Source organism: Tinamus guttatus, unplaced genomic scaffold (assembly GCF_059628265.1).
Source record: "Tinamus guttatus ecotype Peru unplaced genomic scaffold, ASM5962826v1 Tinamus_guttatus_pri_ptg000150l, whole genome shotgun sequence".
Taxonomy (NCBI): Eukaryota; Metazoa; Chordata; class Aves; order Tinamiformes; family Tinamidae; genus Tinamus; species Tinamus guttatus.
This window is the reverse complement of record NW_028288684.1, coordinates 1,315,476-1,335,740: the sequence shown is the minus strand read 5'-3', so window position 1 is coordinate 1,335,740 and position 20,265 is coordinate 1,315,476. Positions and strand designations below refer to the sequence as shown.

The 20,265-nt window shown below is 40.7% G+C and overlaps 1 protein-coding gene across 3 annotated transcripts; it reads left to right on the top strand.

The window, feature by feature from the left end:
• The first annotated feature begins 437 nt into the window (after positions 1-437).
• NEK3 (NIMA related kinase 3) lies at positions 438-18,818 on the top strand. Of its 3 annotated transcripts, XM_088522271.1 has the most exons (15): positions 438-668; positions 1,521-1,614; positions 1,791-1,888; positions 2,901-2,984; positions 3,580-3,647; positions 3,763-3,849; positions 4,638-4,692; positions 6,125-6,325; positions 6,670-6,739; positions 7,466-7,512; positions 8,763-8,865; positions 9,247-9,405; positions 16,864-16,998; positions 17,577-17,703; positions 18,641-18,818. In XM_088522271.1, exons 1-15 carry the CDS (start codon positions 552-554, stop codon positions 18,717-18,719), a joined length of 1,524 nt encoding a protein of 507 aa, XP_088378397.1. In that variant the 5' UTR covers positions 438-551; the 3' UTR covers positions 18,720-18,818. The 3 variants fall into 3 exon arrangements, with proteins under 3 accessions (XP_088378397.1, XP_088378396.1, XP_088378395.1); XM_088522270.1 differs by lacking the exons at positions 6,670-6,739; positions 7,466-7,512 and having other exon boundaries at positions 9,250-9,405; XM_088522269.1 differs by lacking the exons at positions 6,670-6,739; positions 7,466-7,512.
• Positions 18,819-20,265: the final 1,447 nt, after the last annotated feature.

The window sequence follows — 20,265 nt, the reverse complement described above, 5'->3', positions numbered from 1 at the left end:
AAGCTGGTAGTCACTGAGAACTTTTTACATGAGCATCAATAATGTTTCCCCATCCTACAGAATCCTGTTTTGTTCTGCTTATACTGTTCTGCAGGGGAGTTGCCTTAAACAGCTTGAAGCTTACTGCCGTTTATCATTTTGGTTATGACTGTTAGAATTATGAAGCCATCTGCAGAAGTGCAGGTAATTGAAAATAAAAAGAGACCCCGTGTGCTGCAGGGCTATTATATTTTCAAAGAGCTTTGAAAATTCTAGATAAAAGATCATGGACATGCACTATGTTAAATTGGACTTTCTGAAGGTTTTATGTGCAGTAAAGTCACGATGACAGTGATCAAAATTCGTACGTATGGTAAAACTGAACAATTGTGGATACCCATATATCATATTTGTCATCCATTCTCATTATTTTGCATGCATTTTCTCATGCAGATAATATAGAAGTGTCCAACATGTTTTTAAAAACTGAATCATGGTCATGAGGAGGTTTAGAAGTTTCTCCTGTGAAAGAGAGCATTTGCAGAGAAGTGTTGGATCTTGGCTTACAAAGAATGGAAGAGTACAAAGTGCTGAAAGTACTGGGAGAGGGATCGTTTGGGAGAGCTCTCCTAGTTCATCATGCAAGCAGTAATCAAAAGTACGCAATGAAGGAAATAAGACTTCCAGTGGTAAGTGTTACGTTTGCATCTCACATACAACCCACTTCAAAACAAAACATAATTGTGGATATATTTCCAAAACACGGCATGTCTGTGCTGGGAGTTATGTGTTTTAGACATTTGCAAGATATGGCTGTTATATACCTGTCTGAGTTGATGGCTTTGATAGCAAATACAGTATTAAAGTCTGATCTGTTTCACAAAGTTGGTAGATACATTTTAGGAAGTGTAGCATATAGGAGAAGGGGCCAAATGAGATCCTTGTTCCTCCACGTCATTGATTGGTTTCCCATTGGCTTTACCAGAACAAGGATTTTATCTGCAGTGCCTAATGAGGAAATACCTGGTTTTCAGCAGCAGTAATACGAAGCCATCCAGTTACCTGCTCTCTATTTAGCTAAGAAAGAAAGTACTAAATGCGAGGCTCTTGCTCTGTCCAGGCTGAAGTTAGCATCCATGCATTTGGCATTATACTCAGTTTATGCCATGTAAACTGCTAAGTGTGCCAAAGTCACCTAATGTTTAAGTGCCAAAGCAGGATATTTAAATACCGTATACAGCAGTCCAAACTGCTGCTTTGTTGCACAGGTTCGCCTGGCTGAAATAGAAGAGCATTGACTGAAGCAGTGAAATGTTCTCCCAATTACAATAGTAAGGCAAGAAGTCTTAAACTAGTAATAAACCGTATAGGAAAAAAGATGGAGTTTTCAGGCTTTGAATTAAAATTATTTCAGAAAATGACTAAGGAAAATAAGCTGGAGTCCAATTCTTAAAAACACTTTTCTTTTGGAAATGAGGTGTGTAATGTGTATTTATGAAAACATTAGTGCAACATTTATATAAATGACCTTATATTTTCAGTCGTCATCCAATGTAGAGAACTCCAGGAAGGAAGCTGTTCTGTTGGCTAAAATGAAACATCCCAATATTGTTGCCTTTAAAGAATCGTTTGAAGGTAAACATAACCACATACATATATTGGCTATACAAAGTTTATAGTTGAACTTGCATATTGCTGAAGGATTGGGATTAAATTTTATAATGTACATGGCATGTAGTTGGAGATGATAATAACAGTAATACACTTTTCGTTTTACTGAAATGACTATTCTTAAATTACTTACGATTTAGCTGATGGACATCTTTATATAGTGATGGAATATTGTGATGATGGAGATCTAATGCAGAAGATTAAGCATCAAAGAGGAAAGCTGTTCTCTGAAGATACGGTAAGAAAAGACATAATTTTGAACCAGCAGCCTAAGAGCCCTTTTTCATGTAAACTGAAACATCCTTTATCACATAAAACAAATTGTGAGTATACAAAAGCTTTAAGGTGAATATTTTAAATGAAAACAATAGTTAGAATATAAGGATGTGATAATTTTCTGCAGAACAAAAACAAGATAAGAATTAGAAAGGAATAAACAAGAACCTGCTGTCTGCATCTAGGAGATATGCAGACTGTATGAAAAACAAGGTTGAGTTTGCATGCATAAATGTTTGCGGTTAAGGGAAGAATTTCACCCCAAACTGTCAAATTTAACCCCAAACTCTGTCAGTACCAATACAAGGTACTGCAGATGAATAGTAAATAAAGCACTTTAAGATAAGGGAAAGTGGCCAGGGACTAAATGTCTGCATGTTATATAGCAATTAAACATTCAAAGGATCCAACATGCCTTACCTTCTATCACAGAAGCTATAAAATGACTGATGAAAAGGTCCAAAGTTACACTGCAGTGATTGAAAACAACTTCCTGCTATATCTAGAAACATCATTTTAGTTAATCTGGTAACCTAATCTGGTAGTTAGACTAGCCAAGCATCTGAGAACTGTATTTTGTACATTTAAAGAGAATATTTTTCCTTCTTGAAACCAGAAACTCAATGCTGATTTAAAAGATCTGCTAATTAACCATGAAATCGTAGTTGTCATGCTTATAAAGTGACCATCAGATAAAGTGTCCTCTACTGACTCTTTAGTTTCATTCTTTAATTGTTAAATAGCTACTAATAGTAGCAGACTTTCTTCACATAGTGCGAAAATAGACCTTAGCTTAAAGAGCTTAATCTTTCATGCTGACTGGAGGCTATTTTTCCTGAGTTATTTAAAGCTCCCAGATATTGTGAACATTTTTTTTCTCTCTTAAAGTTTTTTTTATTGTTGGTTTGTTTTATTCCATTAGTGAAATATTCATTACATATTGAGCTGTTATAGCCTATGTTTGCTCATTTCAGATCCTTCACTGGTTTGTACAAATGTGCCTGGGTGTGAAGCATATTCATGATAAACGTGTGTTGCACAGGGATATCAAGTCCAAAGTGAGTGTCAGTGTTAAAACTTCATTGCCTTTTGTAAATCCTCTTCTGCCTGCAGTTCTTTGTCCCATTTCATAATATCCTGTTACTTCTGCATGCTGCATTTTTCATTTGAGTTTAAGGATATTAGACACCTGAAAAGGGTGAGCGTATAGGATGACCTAACATTTGGAGCTGAAAAATCTAACTATAGATGAGCTTCTCATGTCTGTATGTGCTTCCCATACTGCTGATGGTACCATTTGTTTTTGACAGGCTGCAAATCATTTAATACAATGAAAGAAGCATGAAGAAAACAGTTGTTAAGGAGTCTGCAATTTGTAGATATCTTGCCTCTCCTTTTTTATTGTAAACGTTCAGAGGAAAGTGGGGCCATAGTGCTTTGAGTGTAGCACTGAGATTAAGGCATTTCTGAGCTCTGGTTCCTCTGCTACTTATGGTTGGACTTTAGGCTAGCCAGGTAACCTTTATATTTCCCTCAAGCAAAATGGTAATTCTTAACTTCTTTTGTAAAAGTAGTGTAAGAAACAAGTAGAATTTGTAGAATTTGTATATTTTTTTTAAGTTTATGAATCTTTATTATTTTTTTGAACTGCAGAATGTCTTCCTCACTCAAAACGGAAAAGTAAAATTGGGAGATTTTGGATCTGCACGTCTTCTTGCACAGTATGTGGTATTTCCACTGATCTCAGTGGTGTAAAATATGTTTCTACTGTTCGTAAATAGTACAGATGTCTTTAAAACATTGTTTTTCATGTGTTTTTCTCTGTCGTTTTGATAGTCCAGTGTCATATGCTTGCAGCTATGTGGGGACTCCTTACTATGTGCCTCCAGAAGTGTGGGAAAGCTTGCCCTACAACAACAAGAGGTACTCCTGCTTCCCGTGCTCATGGGTGATGCATGTCTCTGCTGTTGTGCAAATCTGCCTTTGTGGCTGCTGTATGTTTGCTTTGGAGAAGGTCTTGGCTTCAGGAATATTTGGAATGGGTAACGTCAGGTTTTTACATGCAAAGAACTAAATTCCTCTTCGCCTGAGTAACTGAAAATGCAGTATCTGTAGTCTTACAAACTCAAATCACTGCTTTCTGTGATTTCAATCACTGTGAGTATTCTCACACAATTTCTGGGAGTAAATATATGTAATGTATAGGTATAGATAATGTAGATACATGTGTATGTATATGTGTGTGTGTTTTATCTGCTCTTATTTGTTAAGCTACTCCTGCATTTCCTCATTATAGAATGGCTACGGAATTGATAATTCTCTTAAGTTTACAGAGACATTTTGGTCTGCATACAAGAATCATAATAATAGCATCATGTTAATATGGTATTTACAGGTCTTTTCCCAGATGCCAAAATACTAAACTATTTTATATTTCCCCTTACAAACCTGTTCCTTGATCCTGGTTGTACCTGAGTCTGATTTATAAAGTGACTTATTTTTCCTAGGAGGGAACAGAGCAAAGGTAACAAGATTCGTTTCACTGGAGAAACAAAACACATAATTATATTGTCTTTTATGATGATTCACCTTTATTTTAGCATATTTAATTCAATTAGCTTAGCACGTGGGTACTGATTTTAACTTTTGCTAGGCAGCATGTTAAAATGTAATCTTTGGCTCAAATTTCTCATCTTTTGTTATTCTTACAGTGATATATGGTCTCTGGGATGCATTTTATATGAGCTGTGCACTCTTAGACATCCAGTAAGTATGGCTTATTGTTATCAGAGAAGTTTTGAACTTCCTTAAAAATTAGGTAGCAGTTGGCTATATTTTGGTGGATTCACAACTGTGTCTTTGGCAGGTATATTTGCTGCTGTCGTTGAAAGCAGAAAGGATTGTTCCCTTTTTCCACCCCACCTCTATTCCGTGCTTTCTGGTTTTTTAGCAGTTCTTGGACATAACCTTTTGTGAATCACTCAATTTTCTAAACCGTTAGAAAACATTTTTTTTCTTGAACGATTGATTGATTTTCTTCAATATCAGTGAAGTGAACTGGGCCTTATTAAGGAGCCAAGTAGCTTCCAGTCTGGTTCCAAGTTTCTGCAGGGATGTTGCAAAGAGCGCTGTTGCTTTATAGGATCAAGATGATTGCAAAAGACAGAGGAAAAGATGCATAAAATCTTTACTAATGAGCCTTTGTTGCATGCAAGTGTAGCTAAACTCAGAAAACTATGAGCAAGCTTGGTTCCTCACATCAGTGACTGCTAAACCTGCTTGCTTATACATCCAAGTAGATGAAGTCACTCTCAAAGCACTGGCCTCTCTAGCGGGCAGACGGGATCTCGGGGAATGTTTCTCTCCAGGGCCACTGTCTTTTATTGTGTTGATGCTTCTGCATGCCAGTACATGGCTAGCACTTGGTAGGCCTTACCGGCTTATATTGATTTGACAAGGCAATGTGATCATCCTAATTTCAAGGCATCTTGCCTTTGTTTCTTGTCAGCAGCAGTTTCATTTCAGAAAGCTGGTAATATACCTTGAAATGCTGTGTATCAGCAAAAGATTTTCTGTAGCTGTAACTGCTAGCAAAACAAGAGTTTACAAGTTTATGATGTGCACACACGGTGAGGAAGCCTGTCCGTGGGCCCGTGCTAAAGCTGATGGTGAGCCTGTGCTGGCCTGAATAAGTTTGTGGCAAGGCTCTGCAGTGATACTGCTATTTAAACTGTGCTTATAGTTGATGTATCAAGCATCAGAATCTCCTTCCTTTTTTTTAAGAGCAGCAAAATGTCATGTACCTAGGTTTTATTCTCCCTTTATGCGGTGGTCCCATTTTTTCTTGCCTTACCTGTCAGAAGTGAAGCAAAAGGATCCCGCATCTTGCACCCCAGTGGGTTGCACACCAGGAATGGAGTTCCACACACTTCTGGGTGCAAGTGGAAGTTCAGCCATTTTAGCCCAGGTTGTTGCCACCCACAGTTTTAGCTGTCCCAGCTCATTTTGAAGTCACCAGGTCACCTGTGCCTAAAAACTGTAATTTCTAACTGAAGACTCATAACAATTAGCGGAGAAAAATAACAACTTAAACCATTACACCTAAATTAAAGTTGCTGTTCAGTTAATACCAACTTCTTTTCATCTTATACTAAAACACTAACACTGTGTTCTGTATGTTCATTTATTTTCAATGCAGTTTCAAGCCAATAGCTGGAAACATCTCATCCTTAAGATATGCAAAGGATCCTACAACCCACTGCCCTCTCACTATTCCTATGAGCTTCATTACTTAATAAAGCAGATGTTTAAGAGGAATCCCAAGAACCGTCCATCAGCCACTACTATTCTTGAAAGAAGTTGCTTAACCAAGCTTATGAAAAATTGTCTGCCTTCTGAGGTGCAGTAAATTCTTTGTGTTTAAGCAATAGATTGTACATCTTAATTACTAATTCTGTTTCCTTTAGGTCAAATTGTCAGTGTAGAATAATATAAAATGTAGTGCTGCGCAGATCCGACTTGAAAAGACACAAATATATTTGCAGATTTTGCAGGAAAGTGAGTTTTTAGAAGGGTGTTTTAAAAAGTAACGTTTAGTATTAACATGGTTCAGTTAAGATTAGGAGATAATCTTGGCTGTAGAAGTGTTTTGATATATGAAGGCTATTTTTAAGAAATAGCATACACAATAATGTGGGACTCCCACAATAGTGCAGTACTAGCATCTCTTTGTACTCATTCCAGATGACATCTGCACTAGAACAAACGTTAGAGGAAACCAGGAAACATGAAGGCAGTGCAGCAAGACCGAAAGGTAATTCAAAAGCCCTCCTTTTTTTTTTTCTTTTGTTATAGCAGTAAGGAGTAACCAAATGAATGGGTATTGTAAGATCCTAAACGCAGTTACAGAACATCAATTTAACATGTTCACATAGATTTTTAATTAACTCACAATCTAATCTCATTGAACTTCTGTGGAAAATACTTGAAGTGTGTGCAAACTATATTCCAATAGCAGGCTTTATATTAGAAGGCATTTGACCTGGGCATAGCTGAGTGCTGTCCTTTGGAAATATGGGCATAGCTGAACAGCATTACGTATGTTGAAAGTCTGATTTTTAGATTTGTGGTAGAAATAAACCAAATAAATTCCAAAAAAGAGGAAAATGGCTAGCTGTTGTGTGTGTTAAATATGGAAGCGATCTATTTCTCAGAGTATGATAAAGTAAATTATTTTCATTAGTATTCAGTTTTGAAAGAGGGTGTAGTATTTTTTCCTGTCCCAAACTACAGATACCACAATCTGTACACATCTGTAGCACAAGCAGGTTCTACTTTACTGTAGAAGGGCTTGAAGAGTGAATTCTCATTCTCATTCCACTCTTCAGTGAGATAGGTGGGCAGAAGTCTGAAGAAGCTTCACGTAATTATCTATCATTGCCTGGTTCAGTGGCATCACTGTCAATCCCTGGAATAGCACTTTACCACACGGTTCCAAAAATGTTAATTTAACTGTTGATTCTGTCTCTTAACGTGCCAGGTAACACTACAGCTGGTGAAAGCTTAAACAGCAAGAAAATAAATAGGGTAAGTATTTAAGTATAAATAGGGTCACGACATGTTTAGCAAATTGGAAAAGTTCTCTGTTAGAAAAATTTAATTTTGAAAACTGCTTTTATTTGTTAAGCCACAGATAAGCCTACTAGGACAGGTGTCATCTGTGTTTCAGTGCTTTCCTGTGCAGTTTTAATTTCATACATTTGTAACATATTGATGTTTTACAGGCTGGTGTTTTCCACATTTATTTCAGTTCCGAAGTGGATTTCATCATAGCCCTGACCAAAAACAAACAAACAAACAAACAAAAAAATCTGTCCTGTGTTTCTAAGTTTTGGGATGCTGCTTAAAATGAGGCCTTTCCTTTGCTTGAGGACACATTTTGAACAGGCTGCTGCAGAACGAGTCCAGTCTGGATATAATTCTCACTTGGGTTTACTGCCCATGTGAGATTTCAGATGAGCAGAATTAAGTAACAAGTGACCAAGAAATGACTTCTGGGTCCATCATAGCACAGCCTGTCTCAGCCATATTGACTATATTTTTCAAAACGAGTTGCCAATAAGGCTCATTTTCTTTCTGTTTTAGTAGATCTGTCAATCCAAGAAGCGTAATATTTGGATGCATCTTGTTTTCTCTGGGAATCTGATTTATTGCTATTGTTTTTGAATATAAAATATAAACCCACAAATTGCATGACTGGATCCTCTATCATACGAGGAAAGACTAAGTGAGCTGGGCCTGTTAAGCCTGGAGAAGAGAAGACTGAGGGGGGATCTGATCAACATGTACAAGTACCAGACGGGTGAATGTAGGGAGGATGTGGCCAAACTCTTCTCGGTGGTGGCCAGTGACAGGACAAGGAGTGATGGGTACAAATTGAAACACAGGAAGTTCCACCTCCATGTAAGGAAGAACTTCTTTCCTGTGAGGGTGACGGAGCCCTGGAACAGGCTGCCCAGAGAGGTTGTGGAGTCTCCTTCTCTGGAGATCTCCCAAACCCGCCTGGATGCCACCCTGTGCCAGGTGCTCCAGGTGTCCCTGCTGGAGCAGGGGGTTGGACTATAAGATCTCTAGAGGTCCCTTCCAACCTCAACCCTTCTGTGATTCTGTGATTTGTGCTTAGATGCAGTGCAATTGCCTTCATGGTGTCAGCAGTTTAGTTTTCAGATCATCAGGCCAGCCATTTGATAGCAAAACTAAAATAAGCCATGTGAATATTAAATATTGTTTTTTGGACAACAAAGTGAACAAATAATGTGGTTTTGATTCTTTTAAAGCAAAGTAAAGAACCTAGTAGCAAAAGTAGCCCCTTGCAACAGGAAAATATCGCCAAGGATTTGAATGAAAACCCACATGAGCGAGGGAAATCTTGTGACGAGGGTAAGTTTTGCGTATTTTCAAGACTTACAAATTTACCTTCATGTAGTAATAGTGATCTAACCACATTTTAACATAAGCAAGTAGAGCATACAAGTCTGCATCAGTAGAACATCATGACACTGTGTGTCTGGAATTACAGATTTAATTTCATCCGAAATTAACTTTAAAAAAGTCCAAAGTATGAAAAATGATTTTTTTAAAAAATATTTGGTATAGAGTTAATGTATGGGTCCTTTTTACATTTTTTTAAATCAAATTCAGGCTTGAACTGATAGAACTAAATATCACTGTTAATATAAGTACTGTATGCCTAGTACTGGTTTGCAAGGACAGAGAAATGAGTTAGATGCTGGTTATCATCATCTTTTTGTTGCCATTAAGCAGAAACTTCTGAAGAGCCCCCAGGAATTACTGATTTGTCACATCCTCTCAGGAGGCAATGGGAGAAAAAGATATCCAATACTGTAGTGGATGTCCTGGAGAACGCATCTTTGCTTTCATCCAGTTTTACATCCAGTTTTACGTCTGAAGAGAGTAAAGGTAAGTTCAAATTAAATGTCTTTTCAGACATTTTTAATTCAAATAATATGGATGCTGCTTTACAGATTTTAAAAGCTAGCATTTTAGACAAGATACTAACAAAAATGTAAAAATTATTTAAAGATTTTCTATTGGTAAACACTTAAAAAGTCCACAGTGCTGATGAAGAAAGATGCAAGACCTCTAAGAAACTGTTGAAGTCTCAAATGTGTGACAGGAGGATTGCAAGGAGTCATAAAAGCTGCATAATTAGCAGTAGAAACCCCAAAATTCGTTTATTATACTGCCACCCCCTCTTAACGTAAGGTTCATTGGGGTGCCGTGTTGGATATTGCATAAGGTTCGTTTGATACAGAAAGGAGCTGTCTGTCTTCCAAGTACAACGTGCTATTGGGAGCATCTAATATTTGTACCTCTACTTCTGCTATTACTTAACACACAGATAATGCACAAATCACAGAGACAGGAACTATTAATGACATAGCTCACAGGTGGGACACTCTTCCTTCTTCTGTGTCAACTGCTTTTACCAAGAGGGCTTAACGTGGGGGTTATTTTGAAAAATGTGCTAATTTTCACTGCCCCCACACCATATGTGTTGGGGCCTTAGTAAGAATATATAGGAAAGTGGAGTTTGTGGAGAACTGGATCGACGCCTAGCAACCGAACACCTGGAGGAGAACCAATCAGCTGGGAGCCTGTAGCCAATGAGTGCTGCTCCTCAGCGCATGCCCACCTGCATGGGTATAAAGCCCTGCTACAGACAACAGCAGGGTGGAGTTGACTTCACTTCCCAGAGAGGTGTTGTTCACTCCGGCTTGTGGAGAAGGCTTCGGCACTCGCCACAAGTTAAACCACCTTCATATTAAAGTCCTGCTCACTCTGATTTGTGGAGTGAGCCTCAACATTCGAGTGACCCTCGACATCTGGTGACCCCGACGTGATCGTGCGAGAACGCGAGGGATCTTGCTGGAGAAAAGCGGATTGTGACCACGACCTGGTGAGTCAGAATGGGAATTGGCGCATCTAGAGTGAAAGTTGCTGCAACAGCAATGGAACATGATACTGTTGAACGCTTCGTAAGGCTTGCTCAAAAAACTAAGATTGAGGTCTCGAAAACTGAGCTAACTGATTTATTACTATTTTGTAAGAAGAGAAAAATCATAGAAGAAGCTTCCCAAGCATATAAATTTGAATCGTGGGAGCGAGTAGGAAGAGAACTATGGGACGGTGTACAATTAGGCTCGGAGGAAGCGTGGCGCCTCACAAAGACATTTCGTCTAATATGGCCTATGTTTGAGCGGTTAGTCGCTATTGCGTTTTGGGAAGCGCTCCATGGAGAAGAAAAGGAAAACGGGTCTGAAAGTTCTGAATGTACCAACAATACTGAGCCAATTCAGTGTAAGAAAATAGATAATAAGAGAAAGGTAACCTCACCTAAACAGGCATGTCCGGTAACTTTGGCGGAACGAGAAGTATGGGGGGGAGTGGATGAGTATCTCCCCCCGTGGGAGGGGGAGGAGCGACCACCCCCCACAGCACCTGAATGGGAAAAGCGACCACCTCCCACAGCGCCCGAATGGGAGGGGGAAAAGCGACCAACCCCCACAGCGCCCGAAATGGAAGTGGACCCAGTTAAAGTACCGATCCCAGATGGATCGGACGATGATAATGCCGTGGTTCAAAACATGCGACAAGAACTCCGGGGACAGGCAGAGAAAATGACAGAATTATTAGAACAAATGCGGCGACTAGACGGTGGGTCCAAGGCCAGAGATGTGAAGGCAGCCTATAAGGCTGCCCATAGGGCTATAGTCGAAGGGTTGGAAAATGTAGACAAACAATTAGAGCAGTGGGAGGCACGAAAAGATGCCCCTAAGATTCAAAAGAAAGCAGCTGGAGCAAGTGACCCAGCTGAAGAAGGATTGTTGCCGGAGCTCCCAGCCACTTCTACTGCAGGTGGAAGTAATGATGAGGAAATGCCACCTGTTAATCCAACATTTAATGCGGGAGCACGGTATAAAGGGCTCATAGAGAATGCTCAGTTACAAGGAGAATTTGTACTAACACCACTAGCAGCTCCTGTAGTAACGGGAGCCCAGGGCCCCAGGTGGGAACCTCTCGATTGGAAATTTGTTCAAGGCATACAAAAAACAGTAATGCAGTATGGGCACGACAATAAGTTGGTGAGAAATCAGGTCTCTGCCCTGTTTAAATATTCCCATATGGTACCTGCGGATAGCAGAGCGATAATGGAGCTCCTGCTTTCCTCTACCGCTTACATGCTTTGGTTAGCAAAATGGCAGGAAAGATTAGAGGAAAAACAGTTGGAGAATCTAAATCGCAGTATGGACGATCCATTAAGGGTTGCCACCCTTGATCAACTGATGGGCACTGGGCGTTACCGGGCAACCGAGGCCCAGGCAGCGCTCCACCCCAGGATACTACAGCAATCGAAAAATGCAGCGCTAGCCACTTTCCTTGCACTACCACAAATAGGAACGCCACAGTTGCCATACACCAAAATAACACAAAAACCGAATGAGTCCTTTTTCAACTTTGTTGATCGACTGAAGGAAGCCTTGGATATGGCACCTAATGTGCCTGCGGAAATGAAAGCAATATTGGCAAAGGATCTTGCAGTTCAAAACGCAAACCAAACTTGCAAGCAACTGTTAGCTACTTTGCCACCAGGAGCTTCAATTGTCCAAATGATAGAGACCTGTGCCCGAGCGCCATTGATGGAGGAAGAACAAAAAGCAAAAATACATGGTGCGGCTTTGGCCGCAGCAATTAAAGGAGAAAGACTGTCTAGAAAGGAAGACAAGAGATTCCATGGGACATGTTTCCTATGTGGTCGATTAGGACACATGAGGAGGAACTGTCCTAATAGATTCAGGATGGAAGGTACGGCCCCGAGAGGATTTAATGGGACCTGTACGAGATGTCAAAGGTTCGGGCATAAGGCAGCGGAGTGCCGATCACGGTTCCGCAAAAACGGCATGCCAATACAGGGAAACGGGAGCCGCCGCGTTGTGAGGGACGCGGCGAACAAGTATCCCCAGACAATGGCTGCCTCCACGAACTCTCTGCCGCAACCCGAGGAAGTGCAGGAGTCGACCTCTATGTGGCAAAATCCACAGTGATTAGAGATTCTGACGTGCATATTTTAGAATCAACATGCACTGGTCCTTTGGGGAAGGGCCTATCCGCTCTGATAATTGGCCGTTCTTCAGCCTCAAAAATGGGTATTTTTGTGTTACCAGGGTGCATTGATGCTGATTATTCCGGCAATATTGGCATAATGGTGAAAATATTTAATCCTCCTATCACTATTCCGGCATTGAGCAGGATAGCTCAACTGATACCTTTTCGAGCTGCAATCCCCAATCCTGGACAGACTCGACGGGGAAATAAGGGCTTTGGATCTTCCGGACCCCCTCAGGTTGCTTTCTGCGAAAAGATAACTGCTCAGCGGCCGACAAAAATTGTGAGCATGGAAGGACCAGACGGCACTCGTCTTACCAATGTGGCCATGATGCTTGATACCGGTTCTGACATTACTATCATCCCTAAATTCGCATGGCCACCACAATGGGATCTGCAGGAGATTGACACCCCTGTGACAGGGATCGGGGGGCAATCTCCTACGCAGGTTAGTCAATATTTCGTGACGGTTATAGATGACGAAGGAAACAGGGCCAAGGTAAAACCGTATGTGATGTGTACCTCACTGTGGTTGCTGGGCAGGGATGTTTTAGCCCAGTGGGGTGTCACTTTGCAGTCACATTTTCCCTAGCGGCCATTGGGGGCAGCTTCCGCCCTACTTTAAAGCTAAAATGGATTACAAAGGACCCTGTATGGGTGGACCAATGGCCGCTACCGGAGGAAAAGCTGCATCATCTAAGGGAATTAGTTAAAGAACAGCTAGATCAGGGTCATATTAAGCCGTCAACAAGTCCCTGGAACACTCCTATTTTCACCATCAGGAAAAAATCTGGAAAGTGGAGGCTGTTACAGGATCTGAGAGCCGTTAATGCATGCATGGAAAACATGGGAGCTCTACAACCAGGGTTGCCCTCACCTGTTATGCTCCCACAGGCATGGAGTTTGCTGGTAATCGATCTAAAAGATTGCTTCTTTAATATACCGCTTGACCCAGAAGACAGTGAAAAATTTGCATTTACGGTGCCTACAATTAACAGGGAAGGCCCATCGGAGCGATACCAATGGGTAGTTCTTCCTCAAGGAATGAAAAATTCACCAACCATCTGTCAATGGTTTGTGAGTTTGGCCCTAAAACCCTGGAGGGAAAAGCACCCCGACTTGATCACATACCACTATATGGATGACATTTTAATAGCAAGCCCTGAAGTTTTGCCAGCTGAGCAGGAAGAGGAGCTAATTAACTGTCTAAAGGAATTTGGCCTGGTCATTGCCCCTGAAAAGATTCAAAGGCAAGCTCCTTGGAATTATCTGGGTATGGTCATCACAGAAGCCAGAATTAGACCCCAGAAGCTTAAATTGCAGACGAAAATTGACACCGTTAACTGTGTACAAAAATTGGTGGGAGACATCCAATGGATTAGAAATTTTTGCGGCATTACAAATGCGGAAATGGAACCGTTGCTTCAACTGCTTAGGGGAGCTCAAGGGCCTGCAGAAAAGCGGAGCTTAACCCAAAGGCTGTCGCAGCCTTAGAACGAATCGAGGAAAAGATAGCAGAAACAGCGGCCTACAGGTTCCAGGAAAGATTACCAATATCCCTGGTGGTCTATAATCGGGAAAGGGAGGTGGCGATAATTATCGCCCAGATAGATGAAAAAGGAATCCTGTTTGTACTGGAATGGGTTTTTCTCCCAAGCCACTTGCGACGTACCCTAACTCAAAGGCATGAAGCAATTGGAATGGGAATTTTGAAAGCCCGGCAACGCGTACGAACAATTGCCGGCAGAGAGCCTGATAGTATTATCCTGCCTCTAAAGACCCTGGAGTTAGTTGAAGAATGGTGTTTAAAAAGTGCAGAATTTGCTCTAGCTATTCAGGGTGTTAGAGTGGACAATCATTATCCCAAGCATCCTCTCTTCCACACCTCTTTGGAGCTGGAAGAACGAGAAATCCAGAGTTTAAGACCATTATCAAACGCGATTACTGTATTCACAGATGCTAGCAGCAAAACTGGGAAATATGGGTACGCTTTCCGGGAGTCAGATCGTTGGAAAACTCAGATTCGACGGGAAACTGCATCTGTGCAGGTTCTAGAATTAAAAGCGGTAATTTGGGCATTTCTAACTTTTCATGATCGGCCCATGAATATAGTTATTGACTCACTATATGTAGTAGGCATCGTTCAAAGAATTCATAGGGCAATTATAGGACATGTAAATAACCATAATCTCCAAGCTTTGTTCGTTCAGCTATGGAACATCATTCAACAAAGAAAGCAGGCCTTTTGGGTATCGCATATCCGTAGTCATACTGCATTACCGGGCCCTTTAACAGAAGGTAATGCAGTCATAGACAGTGCCGTATCAGCAGCGGGTATTTCTTGTTCGGCGGAACAACAGGCATCAACGTCTCATTCATTCTTTCATCAATCTGCTCGAGCGTTGCAACGTGAATTTAAAATTTCCCGAGCGGCAGCTCGTGCTATCATTGCTGCCTGTCCGGATTGCGCAAGACTGACCCCTTTACAGGAAATGGGTACCAATCCAAGAGGACTACAACCGAGGCAGATATGGCAAACAGATGTTACGGAATTCACTCCCTTTGGCCGACTAAAATATCTACATGTTACGGTGGATACCTGCTCAAAGGCTCTCTGGGCGACCCCAGCCACTTCTACAAACGCTAAGTCAGCCTGCAAACACTGGGCTCAGGTAATTGCTGTTTTAGGGAAACCGGACATCATAAAAACAGATAATGCACCGGCGTATAAGAGCAACATCTGTAAAAACTTTTTTCAGCAATGGGGAATAACCCATCAGATGGGTATCCCGTATAATTCAGGTGGTCAGGCCATCATTGAGCGACACCATCGAAATTTAAAACAATTATTGTCTGCTTTGAAAAAAGAGGGGGAGATGGGTCCCTATGAGTTAACAAGTAAAGCATGCTACGTTTTGAATTGGCTCAACCCTAGAAATGATGATAACGTACCCATTTTCACTCATTTTTCAAAAAATTCAGCTGACCTTTCGGGAAAGAAAGTACAGGTGGAAGTCTTTTGTCCACAGAAACAGATCTGGGAAGGTCCAGTTGAGCTAGTTACATGGGGACGAGGATATGCGTGCATACTTGGAAGAGACGGAGCGACCTGGGTACCAGCCAAGTGGGTACGACCGTGGTTGCGAAAGGACAGAAACAATTAATGGACCATGAATTATAGAAATTGTTACACTTATGCGTAACCAGAATGGTTATATTTATGCTTGCAACTATGTTACTTTGTTTTTGTTCGTAATAATTTGATGCATGATATTGCCAATTTTGTTTTTTGTAAAAAGAGGGGAAATGCTGAGGATTACAGCTATGTTAATTTGTTTTTTGTAAATGTTGCAATGTTTATTGCTAATTTTTCTTTTTTGGAAAAAAGAGGGGGAGATGTTGGGGCCTTAGTAAGAATATATAGGAAAGTGGAGTTTGTGGAGAACTGGATCGACGCCTAGCAACCGAACACCTGGAGGAGAACCAATCAGCTGGGAGCCTGTAGCCAATGAGTGCTGCTCCTCAGCGCATGCCCACCTGCATGGGTATAAAGCCCTGCTACAGACAACAGCAGGGTGGAGTTGACTTCACTTCCCAGAGAGGTGTTGTTCACTCCGGCTTGTGGAGAAGGCTTCGGCACTCGCCACAAGTTAAACCACCTTCATATTAAAGTCCTGCTCACTCTGATTTGTGGAGTGAGCCTCAACATTCGAGTGACCCTCGACACATATGTTATTATTAAAATTATTTCTTGCAAATATTGGTATGTACTCCATGTAAATGTAAATACATGCTGTTGAAATAAATATGATTATTTATTTTAAGAATATAAAAATACTCCCAAGCTGTGGTGGAATATTACATGATATACTACATAGGACAGTGGGAAAAGATGCAAAAAATGCATATTTAGTTGTTCTCCTACTAATAGGAATAGAAATGTCACGTCCATGGGCTCCATTTGTGAGGCCCTGGAAGAGGTACTGGTTAAGGATATAAATAGTCTGAGTCATTATGACATTATGTCTTGTTTTCTGCTGGCTCCCTGATAAGAGAGGGCTCCATTGCTTCCTTCTGCTTCTTTTTTTCCTTATAACGCTGATATTGTCAATCTCAGTGTGTTGAGAGAGGGCAGCAGTGCTGCAGAAACATCCAGTCTCTTCCTTCCTGCATTTTTCTCTTAAGTGTCATCCCTGTAATTCATGCAGTTAACATCATTTTCTAAATATTTACTAATGATTTTATACCTAGGTGGCTGCGTTACAAACTACAGTGAAAATAAACCACGTAAGCAGTGGAACAAGGAAACTCCTCAGACCCTAATGAACATTCTCAGTAATGCAGATGTCAGCTTAGCATTTAAAACATACACGATTTATAAACCAGGTAAATACCCAGTTCTCAGACAAACTTCTTTGAAAACAAGTGTATTCATAACAATTTTTTCTCTTTTACATAGCCCCTATGTATAGAGAGATTATGCATTTGCTTTCATGCCACAATGGACTGATTTTAATGCATACCAAATGAAATATGAACTTAATAAAAAGCAAACTGAGAGCTTATGGGTAATTGTACCTCCTCATTACATCTCTTTAAGAAGTACTTTCACTTACAGCTCAGTACCTAAATGAGGCTATGCCATAAACTCAGAGGCTGCAGAGCCAGGCGGTCTCCACCCAGCAAAGTGCCAGGGTGCCTGTGAGTAGGCAGAGTGGTACTAAAGTTTGGTACAAAAGGTAATTTCTGTCAGAACTGCTTTATTTAGCTCCCGCTGTAGACTCTAAATATGTCTGGCCACATTCACACATAGTAGTCTGCACTTCGGTGACTCTGTTAGCTTATCTCCTCATTTAAGCAACACCTTGGACTAGAATCTGAGAAAAAATGTAGATGCATTAGGAAGACTATATTGTATTTATATTTTAATATGTTTTTTGTTATCTTTTTTAATGCTTTCAAAGCTTCTGGAAATATATTAAAAGGGCCACTTTGTGATGGAACTGAAGCATCCGATGAAGTAGATGGTGAACTTGAAGCTATTATCACTGATTTGGAGAGACTTGAGCCTGAAAGTGATGAAGATGACACGTATGTCCAAATAGCATCCTTCTATTTTTGTTTTCTTTGATTCCTTTGAAGTGATTTTTTACCCCCAAAAAATCCTCTGGGGAAACAAATAGTATATTTCTCAGCTTCTAAATTCATCCTGCTTTTGCCTGATACTCGAACTGATTATTAATTTGTATTAAAGTTATAGCAGCACTTACGTTCTTTGGTGTATTTATGGTTATTAATGATGTCAAGATTAAACAGATAAGTAAGCATACTGTTTTTGCTGTTTTTGTTCGGAAAAATAAAGACAGGAGATTAGATCTACAGTAGAGTGCAAGCTTCTTTTTGGCATGAAACATCATTGTACTCTGATTTTGAAATCACATACCACCAGGGAAACCGTTCACTAGTGATGTACTTGCTGTGTTTGTGCATTATGCTCCGTACCTTTCATACTCAGTGCAATAAAATTGTTTTTGTAGCAACTTAAGAGATATATTTGTAGAAAATTTTAAACTTCTCTCTTGTGTTTTTCATGTTAGTGATTTGTTTTTCTTTTTCTGTTATTAGGAAAGGAAGGTGTACCTTGACAAATTCTGAACATAAATATTTTATTTTATAGATATGTGCATGTTTTGGAGCGGTGATTTAATCTCAGTTTACATTGTTCTTTTTCATTTATCATCCTTGAGAAGAAAGTCTTAGGCATGTATTACAGCAGCTCAACTGCAAGTCATTATGATCAACACATGCATGAAATCATAAGATAGGCATTTGTCTTTTGACAAACTTAGTTTGGGTAAATTGCGCCGTTGTTGGTTCAACCCAGTAAGAATGGTGCAGGGAATAAATCTCAATGGTGACATTTTAACATGATTTCTCCTATTTATAAGGTAATGTTGGGAAAAAAAATAAGATTTATAAATTTGCATGATTTCGCTTTGCAAAATAACATTTTGAAATCTCTCTTTAGGGACTTTGATGAGGAAGATGACCCAGATTGGGTGTCGGAACTGAAAACGCTACTGAAACACAGTAATTTGGAAGCTTGAATTTCTCTGCAATAACTGAAGAAGTTTTATACTTGATGGTATTTGTACTGCAAACCAGGATTTGTAGTAGTTATTAATAAAAGGAACTCAGCCAATTAATTCTGAGTGAGCATGTTTTGTGTATCACATACCAGACAAGGGAAAATGCATAATGAAATTACCAGCTAAAATGCTTGCAAATAAACAAATCTAGATTACAAATGCATGTGTAGTTGGTATAGCTTTGTAGAAATGCGTAGCCAAAAGCATTCATGTTAAGAGCTTGTTGACTACACACTGAAATATCATATACTACGAATAACTGATGTTGTCTGAAGGGAATTTAATTGAAAATATTTTCCTGTGCTAATTATTTGAGGATTAGTGCATGCAGTTATTAAGCCTTTGAAAACACCTGAGGTTGTGCTTTTGCCCTAATTATTTCCATAGCAACATCCCTCTAGATACCATCATATGTGTGGAAGAAAGCTAATTTCTTCATAAATACAGACTAATTTTCTCATTCTGGTACAGTGAAAAATTTATTTAGAAGATGTGAGATTTTTGGTGCCACAGAAGGCGTGAAGCGCAATGTCAGATTTGGGAGTTGTGCGGGCTCTTCAGTGATTTTCAATAGTGATTTTTTCTAGTGAATTTCAGTACTGAATTTTATGAGAGCAGCAGCAAAGGCAGGTGCAGAAGTGCCCTCTGCCATATTCATGGGAAGCCCTTTTGACTGTACTGATGTCTCACTGTGAAGTAAATGTGTAAAATAGTACTGGAAAATTAACAAATATGGAAATCTTGAGGAGGTCCGTAGATTGAACACAGAACTATTCCATACTCCTTGGCCTTTGCCGGCATTTCAGGCTCTGGCAGGGGTGAGGAACTGGTGATACCTGGGGTTTTCTTTTCGACCTTTCTACTGCTGTTACTCTTCCCTCCAAATCAGAGGTTTGTAACGGCACGAAGGGCAGTTCTCGTGAGGAGGAGCGCGGCTGCCCGGAGCCGGAGCCTCCCCGCGGGCGCTGCTCGGAGCGCGCACTCCCTTAGCAGCCCCAGGCAGTTGCCAGGTGTCACCCGCGGCCGCCATTTCGCGTCGGCTCGTGGCAGCCCCGGCCGTGACAGCCCCACGTCGTGAGGGCACCGCGGCCGCCCCTCGCCCTCCTCCTGCCCGTGGCAGCTGCGAACGCGGCTGGGCGCACGCAGGTACCGCTCTCCCCTGTGCTGAACCGAACCGAACCGAACCGGGCCGGGCCGCGGCGGGGAAGGGGAGGCCGCCGCAACTCCTGCCCGTTGCCACGGCGAGCGCGGGAAGGGCGGGCTGGCTCCCTCATTTCACCTTTCCCCTCCATCATGAGGGAGATGCACCCCCATTTTATTTTTCCTTGAAGAGACCGTGTTTACAGTATTGCTAAATTAAATAAATAATCAGGCAGTGCACAATCTTGTCATAATTTTGTCCTGTTTTAAATTTAAATTTAATTTTTAATTTTTATTTGCAGATTTTCAGGAGACGACACTTTGAGTCAAAACATTGACAGCATAAAGCTTATGACAACAGTGA

Bases quoted from the DNA above. Each gene is read 5' to 3' on its own strand.
- NEK3 (XM_088522271.1), top strand. From the start codon at position 552: ATGGAAGAGTACAAAGTGCTGAAAGTACTGGGAGAGGGATCGTTTGGG. The intron at 3,850-4,637 runs GTACTCCTGCTT...TTATTCTTACAG, and splicing joins TTGCCCTACAACAACAAGAG to TGATATATGGTCTCTGGGAT. The intron at 7,513-8,762 runs GTAAGTATTTAA...ATTCTTTTAAAG, and splicing joins ACAGCAAGAAAATAAATAGG to CAAAGTAAAGAACCTAGTAG.